The sequence below is a fragment of the Panthera leo genome, chromosome B3, assembly GCF_018350215.1.
Source record: "Panthera leo isolate Ple1 chromosome B3, P.leo_Ple1_pat1.1, whole genome shotgun sequence".
Lineage (NCBI taxonomy): Eukaryota > Metazoa > Chordata > Mammalia > Carnivora > Felidae > Panthera > Panthera leo.
This window is the reverse complement of record NC_056684.1, coordinates 42,914,819-42,933,176: the sequence shown is the minus strand read 5'-3', so window position 1 is coordinate 42,933,176 and position 18,358 is coordinate 42,914,819. Positions and strand designations below refer to the sequence as shown.

Here is an 18,358-nt window from a genome sequence, read left to right as displayed (position 1 = left end):
AGGTGCATAGGCAAATGGTTTTTTTGAAAATGAAAACGTCCAGTAATGGCAAGGTTGTAGAGACATGGAGTTGGAAATATAAACTGGATTTTGGATTTTTCTGGATGTTAATTGTACAGTATTTATGAAGGTCACAATGTAGATGAGTTCTGGTCCAGACACCTCCACTTATATGACTATGATCAACAGAAAGATTTGTACACACGTGTAAAATATGTAAAACATGTTTAATTGTTTTATAATAATATAATAGAATATAAATAATATAATAAATAATACTTGAAATAAGTAAATCACCAATAAAAGAGAGGTAGAAAAACTATGTTGGATTCATACACTGAATGTTACGCAGAAGTTAAAAGAACAAAGAAGATCAATAGCCAATGGCCTGGAAGGAAGGTTGTCTATATATGCTAAAAACAATACAAAAACAGTTGCAGACCAAACGTACCTATTCATTCCACCTGTAAAGACACGTCTGCAAGATATGGACATAAATACATCTGCGTCACCTGGAGAAAGTGAAGAAGGACACACTCCAAAACTGTGTTCACGCTCAATGGCCCAAGAGAAGGCAGAAGTGTTCTCCTGTCTAACTTTATCCAATCACAACTACCATCTCAGAACTGGGATTAGAGGACGGTTTAATTTTTTATGTTTTCCTATATTTATCAAATAAATGTTTAAAAAATGTCTTACTACAGCATCTAGCACAAAACAAGTGTTCAAAGAGAGTAACCACTATTTTGATAATTATTATGTAATGTGCGTGGTACATTTCCATTCTCAGGCACCATTCGTGTAGCCAGGTGTTGTTTTCCAAACATTCCTCTCTTCTCAGTTAGAAGCAGAGGTAAGTTTCCCACCTAAATCTGAAGACTCTTGGTCTCTGATTTAAGATGTTGTTTCCCCTTCTTCCTCCTTCATTATCCATATAGTTGGTATCACTTATTTTCCACGTGTCAGAACAAACAGGAAATAATTGGTGAGATCAGTGACCTTGGTAGAGTCGTCATGCCATGTCAGAGACATCCTTTGTGAAGACAGCTGCTCTCCAGACGGGCTATGCCAACACTATCCAAGGCAGCTTTGAAGGCTTAGAACTCACCAGTTTGGGGTCTTGCTTTTGAGGTGTCAGTGGGCACTAAAGTGATCAACCCATCCCAGTTTTCCGAGGCTCTCTCCATGTTGGCATTAAAAGTTCCATCTCTGGACATCCCTTCAGTCTCGCGCAAGCTAGGGTAGTTGGTCATCCTTTTGGACACTTTTATGTCTGGGCTTTGCGTTAAGCACTGGGGTTGCAGTCACTGCAGTCACATGAGGAGTGTTCTAAACACACCCAATTACACAGATGAACAAGATCTACTCCTGAACTGTCAGGTGCCCTTACAGTGCTGATGAAGACAGAATGGGGAACAACCAACCTTGGCCTGTTGGGATTCATCTAGTGGAGGCATGGGCAGCATGCCCTGGGAGGGAAACCACGGAGAGAGTAACTCTAACTCCTGAGACCTGGACCCATTGCTCCATGCTATGGAAGGATTCTCATGCTGGTGGCACAATTCCAGGTGTTCATATTCTCTTTCCCTGGTCTTCCCTATGCCGTGTTCTCTCCCCTCCCAGGGTCCTCCTCGATGGCACCTCAGTGCTCATGGCAAATGGCTCTTCCAGTCAAACCAGCCACTATGTGGTGGTGGTGGTGGGGGGTGGTGGAAGAAAAACAAAGATCGGGCCCTGAGGGCTGCTGGAATAGTCCCAAATTTCTGGTCTCTCTGAACTAACTACCTTTCAGGGCTACCCTCTGAGTCAGCCACTCCATACCCTCTCTTCCCTGAGAACAGAGTTAATTCATTTGTACTACTTCCCAGAACTCAGGATCAAGTTTCTTTAATAAGCACAGTCACAGCCACCACCCTTTCAGTCCTTGGAGAAAATCTTCCTGAAAGCCTCCCTCACCTCTTCCCCTATGTCTGCTGCCCTTCTCTCTGGCCTTCCTCATTAGGAGGGGTTCTCAATTCTGCTTTCTCATGGCAGTCACATGGGGAGTGTTCTAAACACAATCCTCTTCCTTCTCTCCCACCAAACCAATTAAATGTGGATCTCAGGAAAGGGACCCAGTCATTGGTATGGTTTAAAAGCACCCTCCCCACTAAACAAAGGACTCTAATATTCAGCTAGGGCTGAACCCACCGGCCATGGGAAACCATCCCAAGTGTGGTACATATAATGCTACAGAGTAATGGTTAAGCACCTTGGCCCCTCCTACCTATTAATTAGATTTTATTTTATTTTATTTTATTTTATTTTAGAGAGAGAAAGAGCAAGTGGGGAGGGGGAGGAGCAGCGAGAGAAAATCTTAAGCAGGCTCTACATTCAGCATGGAGCCCAACGTGGGGCTTGATCGCACAACCCTGGGGTCATGACTTGAGTGGAATTCAAGAGTCAGACACTTAACATATGAGCCACCCAGGCACTCCTAGATATCTTTGAATCAATTAAATAGAATTCTTTGATAAATTAATTTAGCAATATAATCTGGAGGTAGAAAAATATCACACATTTATAACATATAAATATGGAGACACACATAAATCTACAGACAGACACAAACAGAGATGCAGATTTCATTCTGAAGTTCTGGCAATGAATCAGGTAAACTAATACAAAGAGCACTGGTTATAAAAGAAGTTAGATCCCAGTTGTGTTTCTGGCAGAAGGAATAATTTAAGTTTCCCTGTTCAGTGGCCATAGCACAGTTAAGAGTTTTCATTCACCAAAGTTGCAAATCACCTTTCCCTTCTTTGTTTTCCTTCCATTGAGAGTTTCCTCCCTGAAATTCCATTTCAAAGAGGTGACCTAGATAAGAGTTTCTGGAGAAGACCAGGTAGAACACTTACATCTCAAAGGCATGGGAAAAGAATGCCAGTAGCTTCAAGAAGGGATTTTGTTTCCTAAGGTCAGAATTTTTACAATACTTACAAGCTTTTTGAGATAAACAGGGGAATTTCTGGGACTGGACAAAAAAATAAGTGGATTTTAAATTGTTTCTAGAGCTGTATTTCTTGTTTTGCAAAGATTTGTAAGATAATGCCAGTTGCTTTTAATTACTCAAAGAGTTAAGCTGCAGCCAAAATTACACCAAGGAGCTGATCTGCCTATCAAACCACATTATTTCTATGTTCTGGATTTATAGCTGTGCTTTGGAATCTCTTAGTAAATCCCTTCAAAAAGATTTCAGAAGGTGCTCCTCCCTCCTGGCCCCAGGTACATTTAGTTTAGGAGAGAAGACCTAAAAAAATTTCTATCAGGCTCTGAAAATCAGCTTCCAATTTGGCCAACCTTTGACCACAGAGGTACTTAAAAAAAATCCTTTCAAACACCTTAGATCTCAGTCAAGACAAACAGTAAATATTCCTGGAAATACTAAATAACCTGCCGTGGATGTAATAGGCAAGCCCAAAGAGGGTATAAAAGGTACTACTCCTAGGATCCAGAGCCACTCCCAAAGATAACCAGAAGCAAGCAAGACTTTGACAATTCCCATGAGGGCTGGCAGGTAGGACCCCAGCCACACATGGAGTTCAACCCATATTTCTGTCTACACATAGACTGCCACAAATGGGGTGCAAACCACATTTCTGTCTGGCCATATTTTGGGGCTTCCAATCTGACCATTACAAAGCCAAATTATCAGGACACGAAACAAGACAAATGAGAAGGTAATGGCTGTTACTGGGAAAGAAAGGATTAATAGCCAAGGGGTCTGGATTTGGAAAGGAAGGAATCACAGGAAATTTTATTTTCTTGCCTTGAGTAGAAACTACAGGCAGAGATTATGGTAAGAACACTTACCCTTTCCTGGTTTTTGCCAGTTTTCCCAGGACCCCATCTGTAGGCTCTGTTATCTGCCAGAACATTTTCCCGTAATTTTAATTTTAGTTTCCTTTGGCTGTTTAAGGGAATAACACAGAGGTTTACCAGAAAATCCCTCAAGAGTCCCAGAGCACATCCTGGGAGTGCTTCTTCAAAGGTAAATATCAGGGATATCTGTAAGGTCATTAACTTGGTAGACTTCTGTTTATGGTTGTGTAATCTGTTCAGAATGGAAAGACAATTCATACAGAGGATAACTGGAATGAGGACACAGGTAAAAGAGGAGAGAGAGAAGCAGTAGGAGTCATGTCAGCCTTGCAGTCTTTTGTTTTAGGTACCTCTTGTGTCTTTAATTTTTCATTAGCTTTTGCAATGAATCTTTCAGAAAAAGCTATTTTGAAATCTTGAAGCCTTTTGGAAGCTTGTGAATACCAATTAAAATAGGTATCCTATTCTGTCTGTTTAACCCAGCAATCCTTGCTTTCAAGTGCATGTCTTAAAAGAATGATCTTGTCTGATTGGAACACTCCCCATAATGGTCATTGTATTTTAAGTTGTTTTTAGTTAAGATTTTGCCTTTTTGTAGATACTTTTAGTTTCTAGAACCACAGTTCTTGGACATAAAATAAGCAAGTATAACAGAAAATAGCACACTCAAATCTTGAGAACTTAAGGATCACATTTCTTTCACTAGGCCCTGGGTACCTTGGAGCCAAATAATACCTAAGAGGGATGTGCCATTGGCTTGGGGATTGTGTGGTGTTTTACAGTTTACCTTGTATCATGGACACTTTCATGAGGTTGGTGGGTAGCCTAGTGTCATTCCAACCCAATCTGTGCAGGCAGAAGAGAGTGGGACAAGGAAGTATTACCAGCAAAGAGTGAACTGGTTGTGGCAAGATCACTTTCCTTCAGGGAGCTTCAGGGGTGTCTCAGGAAGATTACCTCACTAGTGCAGACCAGGTAATTCCAGACTGACTGGTTTAAGATTCCCAGGGGGAGACTGAAACTGTAATTAAGTGCAGTGTTAAGTCTCAGCTTGGTGACATGGGGCTTAGCATAAGTGACTCCATTTTTGGCCTATTTGCTCTCTCTAACATTCTTTAGTTCAAATGAGCATACATAATCATTTCCTGGCAGGTGGTCTTGAGGCGGGAGGAGTAAGAGGAGTCCACATGTCTTACAGAGGCAGCATCCAAACCAGGGGAAAGGGGAGAAAACTGAAGCCCAGCTTTGCTGATGTTGTAGATTTGGCTCAAAGATGTCATTCACACTGATTTGCTTTGCCACTTTTTTGGGTCACCTTACATCCCTGGATCTTTCATTCTTGAAGGTAACCATAGCATCACCCCCTTCTGTAACCCAAGGCAGGAAAGATTATAGGAATTCATGCCTTTTTAAAGGAGAATTATCAGCAGGGCTATGGTGGTGGTGGCTTCCCATTCCTGGTTGGTTGAGGTCATTCTTGTGGACAAGCAGAAGAAACCAGAACTTGGCCTGCCAGACCTGGAGGCAGCAGGCCAGTTCTGAGCTCAGTTTAATTTTACCCACCACAAATCTTTTTCAATGTCGTCCAACACATTACAAGCATTTGATGAATATTAAACAGTAACAATAACAAATCATTGTCTTCAACCTGCAAGGCCTTCTTTCAGAATCAAAGTCACAGCTGGGCTGGGCACTTTTAGGAGGAAGTCCTACTTTTCTCCTTGTCCTCCAAGTGCTCCACCCAGGGTTAGAGAGACCCCAGACCGCAGTGAATAGGGACCACAGCCTCTGCCCACACTGAATGGGGTTCATACCCTTGAAAAAAGGAGCCAGGGGTCTAGGGAAAAGACAGGGGGAAAACGATATAACAGTGGCCCCAGGGACTCCTGCTCATAACCAGAGCCTCTTATTCTCGCACTCAGTCTGCAAATCCCACCACCATCAGCAGAGCACCTCCTTCTGCCCAGCTTCTCATTTGCCCTGTTTTCCCCCTAATCCAGGAGAACCCTATTCTATTAGAAAAGTCAGCTGCTGTGGAGGGAGGAGCATGAAATGAGTGGATTTCATTTTTTTTCTTAATGGTTAACCTGAAAAAAGTCCTGTTTGGCTACCTATGGCAACAATTTTTGTCTTAGATCCCACCCCTCTGCGTGTAGATTTTCAAATCAAGAACCATCACCCATCACTAATGAAAGTACCTCTGCTCCGTATTTCTGTTTCTTCCTCTGTGTTCAGGAGGATAAAGGATAGAGGAAATAATCCAAGAAGGGGGATTAAAAAACAAAAGTTTCAGAAGAGGCAGGAAGCGAGAGAAACCAATGTTCAGAGGATGAAAAATGGAAAACTTGTCACAAAGAAGCGGAGGGGGGAATAAAAGCCCAGTGCCCTAAGACATCCATTGTATGTAGTGAATTTGCTCCTCTCGTCTGCATCCAAAGTGGTCCTAGTTCTGAACAATCCTTGGCAGAGCTGAGAAAATTGTCACTAAGATCATGTTCTGTGTTCTGTGGTTTCCATGAGGAACTCTGGCGGAGAAGGACTGCATGAAAACATCAGAATAAGCAAATGAGGTCTCATCCACAGCAGACAATCTAGATCTTTCCCAGAAGTAGCAGCACCTGGCATGCCAAGGGCAGAAGCAAAGGTAACAATTAAGTAATTATCACCACTTTGATAGACATAACAATTTATGTCGTTTTACGTTTCCTCTGTTTCTCCACGAAACCAGAAGCTCCATGAGGCAAATAGCTCTGTTTGCTAAAAGTTCCCCCCAGCACCCCAGGCAGTACTGGGAACCTAGGAAGTGCTCAGTATATGCTTGTCAATGGGGACACATGACGGCCTGGCATCAGCGGATGTGAGGAACACCCAGGATGGTTGGTATTGCTCACCTGAGGCACCTGCCTGAATCCATCTTACAGATGCAAGAATGAGGCCAGATCTAAAGCCAGGCTGTCTCCCCCACTCAGCCTATGAGCATCTTGTCAATGGCAACATATCTTAGTCATGCTGCAAACCCCGAACCCTCCCGGATCTACTGTACTGTCCATGTCAGTGGGGCCTGCAGGGGGACCAGCAGTTTGGGTGCTGGGGGCATGGGGGTGTGGGGAGGAGTGCAGGGAGAGGGGACACTGTAAGTGTCCTTGCCATAAGCTCAAATGGAGGTGGATGAGGGGGAATCACAGCAGCAAAACTGACACTAGGGTAAAGCTGCCCAAACAGCCTAGGATAAGAGGAATTTCCAGCCCTTTGGCCCTGCCATGGGGCTCAAATATTGTTCTTTATGCCAACTTCGAGGCACTGCAGAGAGAGCACTTTGGATTGAGGGTGGGAGGGGATGGGAGGTTATGGTGTTACCACCATGAAGCCTGTGTTGCCCCGTCAGCTGAATGCAACCAGTCCTGGAGACTGAGGAACCTGAGGGTTTGGGTGAAGGAAAGGGTGTCAGCAAAGGTGAGGTGCCCCACAGGGACCTCAGCGTCAGGGAGCACAGCACAAGTGGAAGGCAGAGTGACGAAGGAGGAAGTTTGGTGAGGTCAGAGCTTGATGACTTCGAGCCTGACCTGGACCTAGCTCCTGAAAGGGCACATGTTGGTCATGTGATGAGGACGGATGGGCTGCGGACAGCCCAAGTGCTCCTCACCTGGGACAGACGGAGCCGGAGGCAGGCAGGGGGCACCCCAGGAATGCCTGGATGGGCACTGCAGACAGGCCAGTCCCAGAGCAGAAGCCTCTGTTCAAGGAGAACGGCCACCTGCACACAGCAGCTGGACTCGTGTTGATCCAGCCTAGTGATGGAGGCAAAATTTTTTCTTCCTGTTTTATAGGTTTGAAAAGTGAGGCCCCACAAGGTGAAATAGCCTACTCAAGGTCACCTGGCTAACAAAGAACCTCAGATCCCCAGCTTCACCCCTCCTATGGTATCTCATCCCCCCTCTGGGGCCTGGTGTTGGGCCTTCTTGCTCTCATGCCCTCTCCCCATCGCTCTCCCAGAAGACACTTACAAAGCACCCCCTTGAGTGGCACCGAGGTGTCACCGAGCTACCCACAATTCCACCACACCTGCCCATTAGCCACTGCGGGCCTGGTTTTAGGGCAGCCTGAAGCCCCCCAGTGGATCTCAGCTCACAGCCTTTTGGAGCCTCCCTGACAGGAGCTGCCCCCCCCCCATCCTGAGAGCTTGGGGTCACTCATTCTTGATCCAGGGGACTCAAGGCTTGGGGACGAATGCACATGGCTCCTTCCACACATCTTCAGGAATGAGGTTGGAAGAACCAGGGTGAAGCCACAACTCTAGAAAGACCAGACTAAAATGTGTAGACACTACCTTGTCAGGGGTGCCTTGCCCCATGGGCACCATCATGGATGGAGCTGTGCCGTGATCACTGAGCCCTAAAAGGTGACACAGGGGCTCCATGACCTGGGGGATCCCTCAGAAACCAGAGCTTGGACTGTCTCTAAAGGTGATCTCCTGATGCCCTAGAATCCTCTTGACCGAAGAAGGGTCTTTCTTTGTTTCTGAGGGTCACAGTCTCCTTAAGGGACTTCAGTTTGTGTAAAGATCGGCAAGTGATGTCTCAGGAGGATGGTGACTCCCAGGCAGTCACCTCGATCAGAGTCCAGGCCACAGCAGGGGTCGCCCGTCTTCACCCCCCTGCCCCACTCGCCAGAGCGATGGCTCATCACTGAGCTCATTCCGTCACCACCTGCTTCTTCCCTGCTGGCCGCGATGACAGGCCTCCTCAGCTGCCCCCAGCTCCCAAAACAGAAACAGCCGGGTCCAGTTCACCCTCAGTCTCCATGTTAGCTGGTCCATAAGCACAGGAGAGATCTCAGCCTAACGAGGATCCTGGGGAGCTTTAGTTCACAAGGAGAAAAGACGAAGAGTAAGGGCTCTGTGTGTATTGTGTTCTTTCCACGTGCATGGTACAGAGCCCCTTACTCGTTCATTTGCTCCTGACAACAGAGTGTTGTGGGTCCTACCATTACCCACATATGAGGATGAGGAAACTGAGCGAAACAACACACAGACAGGGAGCACCTGCGCCAGGATTCCCGCCCAGGCGGCAGCTCCAGACCCGCGTTCTCAGCCACACGGCTCAGTCCTGCCTTTTCCCTACCAAAAAAAAGGATGGATTCCCTGGGGTCTGTCTTTTTCTAAAAATAAGCTTGACTCTGACTCATTTTAATTTGCCTGGCACACAGTAGGTGTTCTGAGAATACCTGTAAAAGATTAACAAGTGAATGACATAAATATTGAAGCGAAAGCGAATCCAGAAGGAGGAAAGAAGCTATTACACGCAGCCTCCGTCTTGAAACCTGAACGGCAATGCCTCCCCATTCCGAGGCATGTGTGTATTATGTGTGCGTGTGTCTGATACACAAACACCCACCCGTGGGTCTCAAATTTGAGGAAAGGAATATTAATCACATCTACAGAAAAGTGTTAGAGGCTCCTGCATCCCTCAAGATGTGCTTGGAAACTTCCCACGTTGAAATTCAACATCGCTTCTGCCAGGCCGGCTAAGAAGACTAGAGCTAATGACACTAAAGCTCTGCTGTCTCCACACGGCGGCATCCAGGGCTTTGGCAGAAGTGCGGGAGGTGAAAGCTCACAGTTTCCATGTGGGCATCAGTAGGGTGGGTCAGGCTCCTGCCCAATCCGCCTACCGTCGGCACCTAGTAGGGTCCGCATTGGCCCCACGGGAGCTCGCACCTGCGTCATGATGCCCACAGTAGGCAAGCAGTAAACGCTCCCTCAAGTCTCTCCAGGCTTCCACCGTGTGTGGGTGGGAGGTGCCTGTACAACCCAGAATCCACATTTAAATATCTCCTCACCGTTCCCCCAAAATACGGCCCCTCATGTCAGAAGCCTATGTCTCAATTTGAGGCTCAGAAAGGGGTTGTTGCCCATTGGAGGGTGCATCACCCCCCTCCCCAACTTATACAGCACAAAGCACCCCTTTAAGACATAACGAGTACATCCTGGGGACAAACAATCTATAAAAGCAGAGCCCCAGGAAAGAAGGTTCCGAGACAGAGAAGGGGAACAGCAATAGTTTTGGAAGGCCCAACGGTGGGCTTCCGCAGGGCACAGCCCCCTCGGCCTCGGCCAGGTAACCCGGCCAGGGGCTGCAGTAGACCTGGCCCTCCACACTACGAGCCTCTTCTACTGTCTCAGAACCCAGCATCCCCTCTCCTCACTACCTCCCATCGCTGACATTCTGGAAACAGAGCGCTTGCCGCTCCCTTTTTAAGGGGTTATAAACGTGAAGTGTATGTCACTCTGAACCCGCTCCGAGTTGCTCCATTTTGCTCATTTTGATGAGAGCTGCGTTTCCTGTCCAAAGGCGAGGAAGAAGCTTAAGGTCACCCCGCCACCCTGTGGCCACGGGGAGAACTGCATGCTTCACGCGGGACAGCCGCCGTGCTCCAGAACAATGAGGTCTTAAGCCGGAGAGAATTTTTGAATCTATTACTGAGATGAGCACCTCCTAAAACGACTCTACGGTAGTTATGAATTAGACTGGAAATGGCCTGTTTTCATACAGTTAGCCACAAATGTTACTGGGGTAAAAGGGACCGATTCGTCTATTTCTGGATGCTTTGTTCCGCAGAACAGAACGGCTAGAAGCCACCTCCAGGGCTTGTCCAGTCCATCCCGCTGCCCTAAGAAAGGATGCCCTTCAACCAGTCCAGGAAAAATACGTGCTGCCATTTTCTGAAGAGTGTCTGGAGGGAATGTCCTAATTTCCTGATAATGCACACCCAGGTGAAGCTCGCGGAGTCTGAAGGGTTTCCCTGGAGTCAAACCCAAATGAATTCTTAATATTGCCAAGACCCCCCCAAAATAGGAGCAATCCCTTTTGAATCACATGATGTGAGTTCAAGTCTCAGGGCCAGCGCTTACTCGTTCTGGACCTTGTTGTTCTCATCCGTGAGGTGGGAAGGAGAGGAGTCATGCCTTACGGTCGCGGAAGTATCCGATGGCACAGTACCCGCAAAAGTATGTTGTGAGGCACAAAGTACAGTGGAAATGCGGATCCTGGTTATTCTCAGCAGACGTTCCAAAGTGGCAGAAGTAATTTCAACAGGGGCAGGTCGCTCAAAATTAGGTCCTCAAACAACCTGGAGAAACAAAGAATGCGGCAGGCAGGACAGGGTTGGTAGACATTCATCATACCTTCCTGCTTACAGAGCATGCTGAGAGGGAGCCTACTTACAGCCCCAGGAAGCACTGACCTGTCCATTAGAATTTTAAGTCAGGCGTGATCCCCCTCACCCACACAATGCCAATGCAGGAGCATGGCTGGCAGGGGGCAGGGAGACCCCGGGGGCTCAGTGATAGAGAGCCTGTGTCTTTCAGGGAAAACATCTGTTGTGGATTTTCTGGAGTTCTGGTTTCAAATATTCCAGTCTAGTGCTCCCATAAGCACATATGTGTTTGCAGGGGCCTGGCAATCGGGGTTCAGGAAGTAGAGTCCCCAGAGACCTGGGATCCAACATAATTCATCTCTGCCAGTGCCCTTTTGAAACAGAGAAGATCAAAAAAGAAAGCCTTCATTGGGGTTTCCGAAATCCCAGTCCTGAAGTATAAGGCTCTCACAGGTCCCCACCCTCTCCAGGGAGTCGAAGGATCACCTTTTGAGGGAACCCTGAACCCCAAACTGGATCCAGAATCCTCTGGAGTCTCTGCAGCAGGCCCCTGGGACCAGGATCAGAAAAGACCCCTACTTGGAGAGCCTGCACAGCTGGGGGCTCGGCGCCCTCTAGTGGAAATCGGGGAGAAGACAGTCTGGAGAGGCGCAAAGTGAAACCCAAGGAGGCAAACCAAATGAGTGTTTTCTCTCCGCCGCTGCACAATTGCCAGCTCACATCTGCTTCCACGTTGACCGTCGGGCGGACTCCGGTGCCTCCTACGAATGTGATCCAGGGAACGACCTTCAATTCATAACAAATCACAGAAACCTTGGAAATTTTTCTGAACAGCAGCTCTCTCCACCTCCAAGAAAAACAATGAAGTTGGGTTTTTGGGAAGCCTGAGTCCCTTGATGTGTTTCGCACATGGTTCTCTTGGTTCAGGGAACTTTCAAGTCTGGGCGTCAAATCCAGGCACAGCCCTTTCAAACAGGAGGTCTGAAAACCGAGACAAATAGTGGCTGTTCTTTTTAAATCGCCATCACTTCATTTGCAAAGCATTTTGGTCTTTTTATTAGTCCCTTTAAAGTATAAAATCCATTCTGCTGCGCACACGCGCGTGCAGGAACTAGATTCCAGTAATGCTTTGAGCAGATAGAGACGCTCTGCCCTACTCTGGGGGCATGTACGAGGGGCGCCTACATTTTCAGAGGAGTTAAAAAATGTCAGGAAAACAGAATTATTTAAGCACTAAATAAGAGTTATTAATATAGGGCTATCAATATACGTTTTGCACGGTTAATTTTTGTGTGATTTCAGGTATTGAGGCAATCTATTAAGTGTAATGACAGTATGTGAATATAGATATTTGGCAGGAATATTAGGCCAAAATTACAAAATCAAAGACCACCGGGATTTAATTATTATCGTTTACTTGGTCCCTGAGCACTGTGCATCCTGCAGACACTTTATGCATATAATCTTATGTAATCTCTCCAACACCTCCATGAAGCGGTATTATGATTTCCGTGTTATTGTTAAGGAACTTAACAGAGCCTCTAAGTGACTGTGCTGGAAAAGGCACTGCTCTCTCCTATCTGCTTTACTGCCTCCTGTGTACATGCTGTAAATGCTAGCGGGAATAACCTGCTTCTCAACTACCTTAAACCAGAGGATGCTGACTGGATGAAAAAAAATGTAAGGCAAATAGGATTTCAAGTAAGAAAAGTCAAATGAAAGGAAATGCCTAAAAGGAAGGAGTTGTGGCACCTACAGCAAAAGGTCTTCATGGCCCTAAACAGTGTCTCTAATCCAAATTACACAAACACACCTGGAACCTTGGAAATCAAAATCAAACTGTGCACAAAACAGTGGTAAGTACTCCCAGGAAGACACAACATCCAAATTTACCGAAGGCACAGCTTCTGAATAACAGATTTGAAAACACAAATAGACGCTCCTTGCAAAAAGAAGACTTTGGCTCTTCTTTGGAGCACTTACTAAAGCATTATAAATAATGTAAAAAAAATAACTTAAAATGATTAATTAATCTTAAACTTCACCTCTCCTAAATTAAATGCCTCCAGTCTAAGGGCCTGGCTGCTTGGTCTGAAAGGAATTTAGTTAGCATTTATAACCTGTCAGTGTAAATATCTTTTCAAGAGACACATATGATTATTTTAATTCAAGAAGCCAATTCAGCATTTATAAAAGGTAACTAAATCCGTCAGCATCCCCGTCCATTTTCTTTTTGCATTAATAAGACTGTGCTTTATAATTCAATTCTGAAGTGTGGAATTCAAGTGTGCTTAGATTAATAATAATTATGTACATATTAATATATAAGTTTACTTTATTGCAGAAGAATTAAAATAAGGAAACTTTATTCTAAAATTTAAGAGCAATGAAAATGATAAAGTTTAGTTAGACCTGATTGTTTCTTCCTTACCTCAGTGCCTCCCTAGGCCAAAGGGCCCAGACGGAGACTGGTTCTCTCTGTGTCCCCAGCTAGCACAGCGCTTTATACATGGTAGGTGCTAAGCGTTTCTTCAATTGGCCTGGGCTGACAAGTGAGTTGCAGGTTTGATCCCTAGAAAGGTTTCTAAATTTCACCAAGGACAAATGTACCTGCCATTCTTTAAAAGAATGCCAAGCTGAGGCTGCTACGTGGCTCAGTCAGTTGAGCATCCGACTTCAGCTCAGGTCGTGATCTTTGGTTCGTGAGTTCAAGCCCCCCATCAGGCTCACTGCTGTCAGCACAGACCCCACTTGAGATCCTCTGTCCCCCTCTCTCTCTGCCCCTTCCCTTCTTGCGCTCTCTCTCACTCTCTCAAAAATAAATGAACATGAAAAAAAAAAAAAAAAAAGAATGGGAAGCTTATTACAACTGGGGCTTTTTACTTACGGTTCAAACTACTCCACCCCCCTAAAGGACTAGAAGGGCTTTCAGAACCCACCTGTCCTGGTCCCAGTGAGGAGACAGGCTTCCAGAGGTGAGGGTAGCTCTGACACCCCCACGTAGGCCTTCCCACTACAAACCGGTGCTCCTCTCTTATCCTGTGAAGCGGGGCCTGGGGGTTGCCCACATCACAGAAAAGCAGCCTGTCAAGATAAGTGATAGTAGCTCTTCTCTGTCCACAATGGCCAACCAGCTGCCACATTCTCAGGGCAGGACAGGCACACCCAACAAGCAGCACAATGGGCTTTGATTGTTGCCAGCACAGATGAGGTCAGAGCGTCTCCTCCTCAGCAGCTGGGAATTAGGAAAGGGGGGAAGATTTAAAAAAAAAGGAATTTGGAAAAAAAGAAGGAAAAATCAAAAACTGGAATCCAATGCAGACGGTGGGGGATTCGTCTGAACTACTCCTTAACCACACGCTCCAACTTGGCCCTGTGTTGTACTCTATTTCCTGCCTAGATTATCAGCCCCATGAAGACAAGAGCCATTTTGGAAGTATGGTATTTCTCTGTGAAAAGACACTCCATGTATTTCTGACATGAGGAAAAAAATATATAGCAAGCTTCCTCGGAGAGAAAATGAGTGGAACATTGTCTTTCTCTAAGAAGCCGCATCATTTCTGTTTATCTTTTTGTCTTGCCAAAGATGTTATATTCAAAAACAAATGTTTCTAGAAGCAACTAACTGCCCAGAGCTCTGGTTTTCAAATGAATTAATCAAATCAGCTCTAAAATATGTTTGTTGCAAAGTGTGTGTTCCGCTTTATTAAGAGGGAGATTTCTATTTTAATTTTTTTAAATCTTTATTTATTTTTGAGAGAGAGAGAGAGAGAGAGAGAGCGCAGGTGTGCCTGAGTTGGGGAGGGGCAGAGAGAATAAGACAGAGGATCCGAAGCAGGCTCTATGCTGACATCGAACCAACTCACCAAACGTGAGCTCGGGATCTGAGCCGAAGTCAGACACTTAACTGACAGAGCCATCCAGGCGCCCCTAAGAGGGAGATTTCTTTTTTGTTGTTGTTGTTGTTGTTGTTAAAAAAAATTTTTTTTTTAACGTTTATTTATTTTTGAGACAGAGAGAGACAGAGCATGAACAGGGGAGGAGCAGAGAGAGAGGGAGACACAGAATCTGAAACAGGCTCCAGGCTCCGAGCTGTCAGCACAGAGCCCGACGCGGGGCTCGAACCCACGGACCGTGAGATCATGACCTGAGCCGAAGTCGGACGCTTAACCGACCAAACCACCCAGGCGCCCCTAAGAGGGAGATTTCTGATCGAAATGTTTAATTAGTGGTTAAACAAGGTATGCATAAGGCTGGGCTGCCATAGGTAAACAGTAAACAAGTGCCATCAAAGGTCAACATCTCCTTAAATCCTAATCCGATTCCTGTCAAGGAATACTAGATCCAGAAACATCTCCTTACCCAGAAAACCCCATTTTGCTTAGATTGCTGAAGTAATTCAAGCCCAGCCTCTGCTCTATCAATGAAATAAAAAAGTTAGGTAGAGCTAATTAATAGTGTAAAGTGTCACTTAAATTACTCTCAAGCATTCTCAATTACCTTAGAAGCAGCAATTGACAATCATTTAGTATATGAGATATGAATCAACTTTATCTAATTCATTAAAGTGGGTCCCCCAGAGCCCTGGCCAGCCCATACTTTGATAGCCTAGTTTAACTTACAGAACCATTTGTACTTTGAAAGAAACAGAATTGACTCTCCTTAAAAATTCCCTTCCACAAAATAAATAGGTAAAGTTAAAAAAAAAAAAAAAGGAGGGGGTGTGCCTGGGTGACTCAGTAGGTTAAGCATCTGACTCTTAGGCTCAGGTCATGATCTCAGTTTATGAGATCGAGCGGTGCTGGGAGCACAGAGCCTGCTTGGGATTCTCCCTCTTCCTCTCTCTTCCCCCCTGCCCCACTCGCGCGCACTCTCTCTCTCAAAATAAATAGGTAAACTTAAAAAAAAAGTTCCCTTCCACATAGTCTGACTGAGTACATTTTTACTATACTTTACAGTATCTCTACCTTCAAGGAAAAGACACCTACCTGCATTATATGTGGTAGTGTGGAGTCTGACTTCTTTTCATTGTTCTGTGCAGGCCCCTTGCCTCCCTAAGACTCCATTCCTGGCTCTGTAAGACAAGGGCCGTGGGTCCTAGCTTCCTTTGCACTCTGGGTCCATGCTTCCCCTTGTTGCAGCCACCATCATGTGTCAAAATCAAACCCAACTGCTGTGTTGGGAGACCATCTAATCTCAAAAATCTCTAATGTCAAAATCTCAAAATGTCAAAAATTTTGGGGTGCCTGGATGGCTCCGTCAGTTAAGTGTCCAACTTCAGCTCAGGTCACGATCTCACAGTTTGTGAGTTCGAGCCCCACTCGGACTCTGTGCTGAGAGCTCAGAGCCTAGAACTTGCTTTAGATTCTGTGTCTCCCTCTCTCTCTGCCCACTCCCCCACGCATGCTGTGTCTCTCTCTTTCAAAAATAAACATTAAAAATTTTTTTTTACAAATGTCAAAAATCTCTTGGGCAAATTAACACTCTAGAGGGAAAACATACCCGTGTTCCTGTCTGGGATTCTGATCCTAGGTGCCAGTGTTTTGGGAGTGTGAGGGAAGAAGGGGATGCTGGGGGATCTGCTTAATCAAATGTTAAATTTTCCTTAACTGCTCCCTGTTTTCAGTGTGACACCCCAAACTGCCCCCCACTGGGCCTGGTATCTCGAAATGCAGAAGCTCAATTTCCCCTGGGTACTAACTGCTGCTGCACTCATCACACCCTTGCACACGCCTCCTTCCTCCCACCTGTCTCCTTCAAAGTTAAGATAAGGGAGGTTAACAGGCTGTGGGGAGTTGGGGGAGATGTGGGGATCTAATTACTCATTTAAGACATTCAATGAATCCTCCTCTTTCCAGTTCTACCCAAAGCATGGGGTCCTTTATTTTCAAGGCTTTCCAGGGTTCCTCAGCATGATCCGCCCCCATCCCCACCAAATGCTCTAAGTGCCAGCTCTATCCAGTTTGCTAAGTCAAATACAAATTTGTGGACACCTCTCATCTGCTGCCCCCCCCCCCCAGGGCCATACCTGTTTCATGGCTGTCATCTGGAGGGGGTGTGGGAAGAGAGCACATGCATGCGCAGGTTCCATCTGGCTTGGTTTACACAGACATCCTCAGGATGGGATTCATTCATTCGATTTGCCCTGGTCTCCTCTTTTCCCTCCTTGCCTTTTGCCAAGACCCACAGCTACTTCAACATCTGTCTTCTTCCTCACCGGGAGCCCCACTTGTGGGTCAACTCTTTCCATACAGAGTATTGTAGAGCTCTGGCCTTAGAGAAAGCCCTTGCTGCATTCTGGGTGCAGTTCATCTGGGGAGTTGGAGGGGTCAAATATTATGTCAGTTGAAATATTACCATGAGCATGAGGCCATGATCTTTTTCTCCTGCTTTCATTATGAAAGGTTTTGTTTATATAAAGTGTGAAAAATAATCTTATAAACACTCATGTACTACGTGGATTTAACAGACGTCAACATTTTGCCATTTTTGCTAGCAATCACTCTTTTACTGTTAATAAATCACTGTAGATATACAGTCATTCTGGTCCTATTCTTTTTCTCACTCTCCCTTCCCAGAAATAATCAGTGTTCTACAGTTGGCATGTGTAATTTTCATGTGCCTTAAGTTTCTCCCAACTTGTTTTCACTCAACATTTTGCTTTTTAGCTTATATAGGTGCACACACACACACACACACACACACTTTCATTTCTTACAGTTGCTATTTTCGTATTCTTTTTACAGGTTTTTTTTTTTTTTAATCCACAACTGATAGACAGTTGTTTCCATATTTTTCTTTTTATTTAAAGTGTTGCAGCAAACATCCTTGTATATTTACTTATTTCCTCTTTGCTTGTTTGAGAGTTTCTCTAGGTCGGATGTCGACACTGGAATTATTTTGTAAGCCTTTGTTCAGCTGTATGGGTATTGCCAAATTGCTCTCTAAAGCGATTTTATATCCCATCAGCAATGTTTTACTGGGCCCACATTTCCACACCCTGTGGATGTTCTCAAAGTTGGATTTTTTGTCAATCTGACATGGAAAATGGCAGGTCATTGTTTCGATTTGCATGTTCCCGGTTACTTTTCAGATTTCCTTTTCCGCGAATTGTTCATTGCCTTGGCCGATTTTTCTATCGGGTTGTCTTTTTTCTTCCTGAGATGAGGGAGTCCATCAAATATTATCATTAATAACCCTTGGTCAACTGTACTGGCTGCAAATATTCCCTCCTGGTCCATGGCTTATCACTTAGCTTTTCAATTTTTTTTAAAGTTTATTTATTTTTGAGAGAGACAGAGAGACAGAGCGTGAGCAGGGGAGGGCAAAGAAAGGGAGACAC

General features: G+C 45.4%; 1 protein-coding gene across 1 annotated transcript in view; it reads right to left on the bottom strand.

Annotated features, from left to right (window-relative positions):
* LOC122221959 overlaps positions 1-17,742 on the bottom strand; it is a 55,049-nt gene extending 37,307 nt beyond the window's left edge. Inside the window, exons 1-4 of the mRNA XM_042941848.1 lie at positions 17,045-17,742; positions 13,956-14,251; positions 11,503-11,997; positions 10,772-10,989 (exon numbers count right to left, since the gene is read on the bottom strand). Coding sequence (XP_042797782.1) covers positions 10,981-10,989; positions 11,503-11,997; positions 13,956-14,159 — 708 coding nt within the window. The 5' untranslated portion in view covers positions 14,160-14,251; positions 17,045-17,742 and the 3' untranslated portion in view covers positions 10,772-10,980. The remainder of the gene's footprint in view (positions 1-10,771; positions 10,990-11,502; positions 11,998-13,955; positions 14,252-17,044) is intronic.
* Between the last annotated feature and the right edge of the window lie 616 nt (positions 17,743-18,358).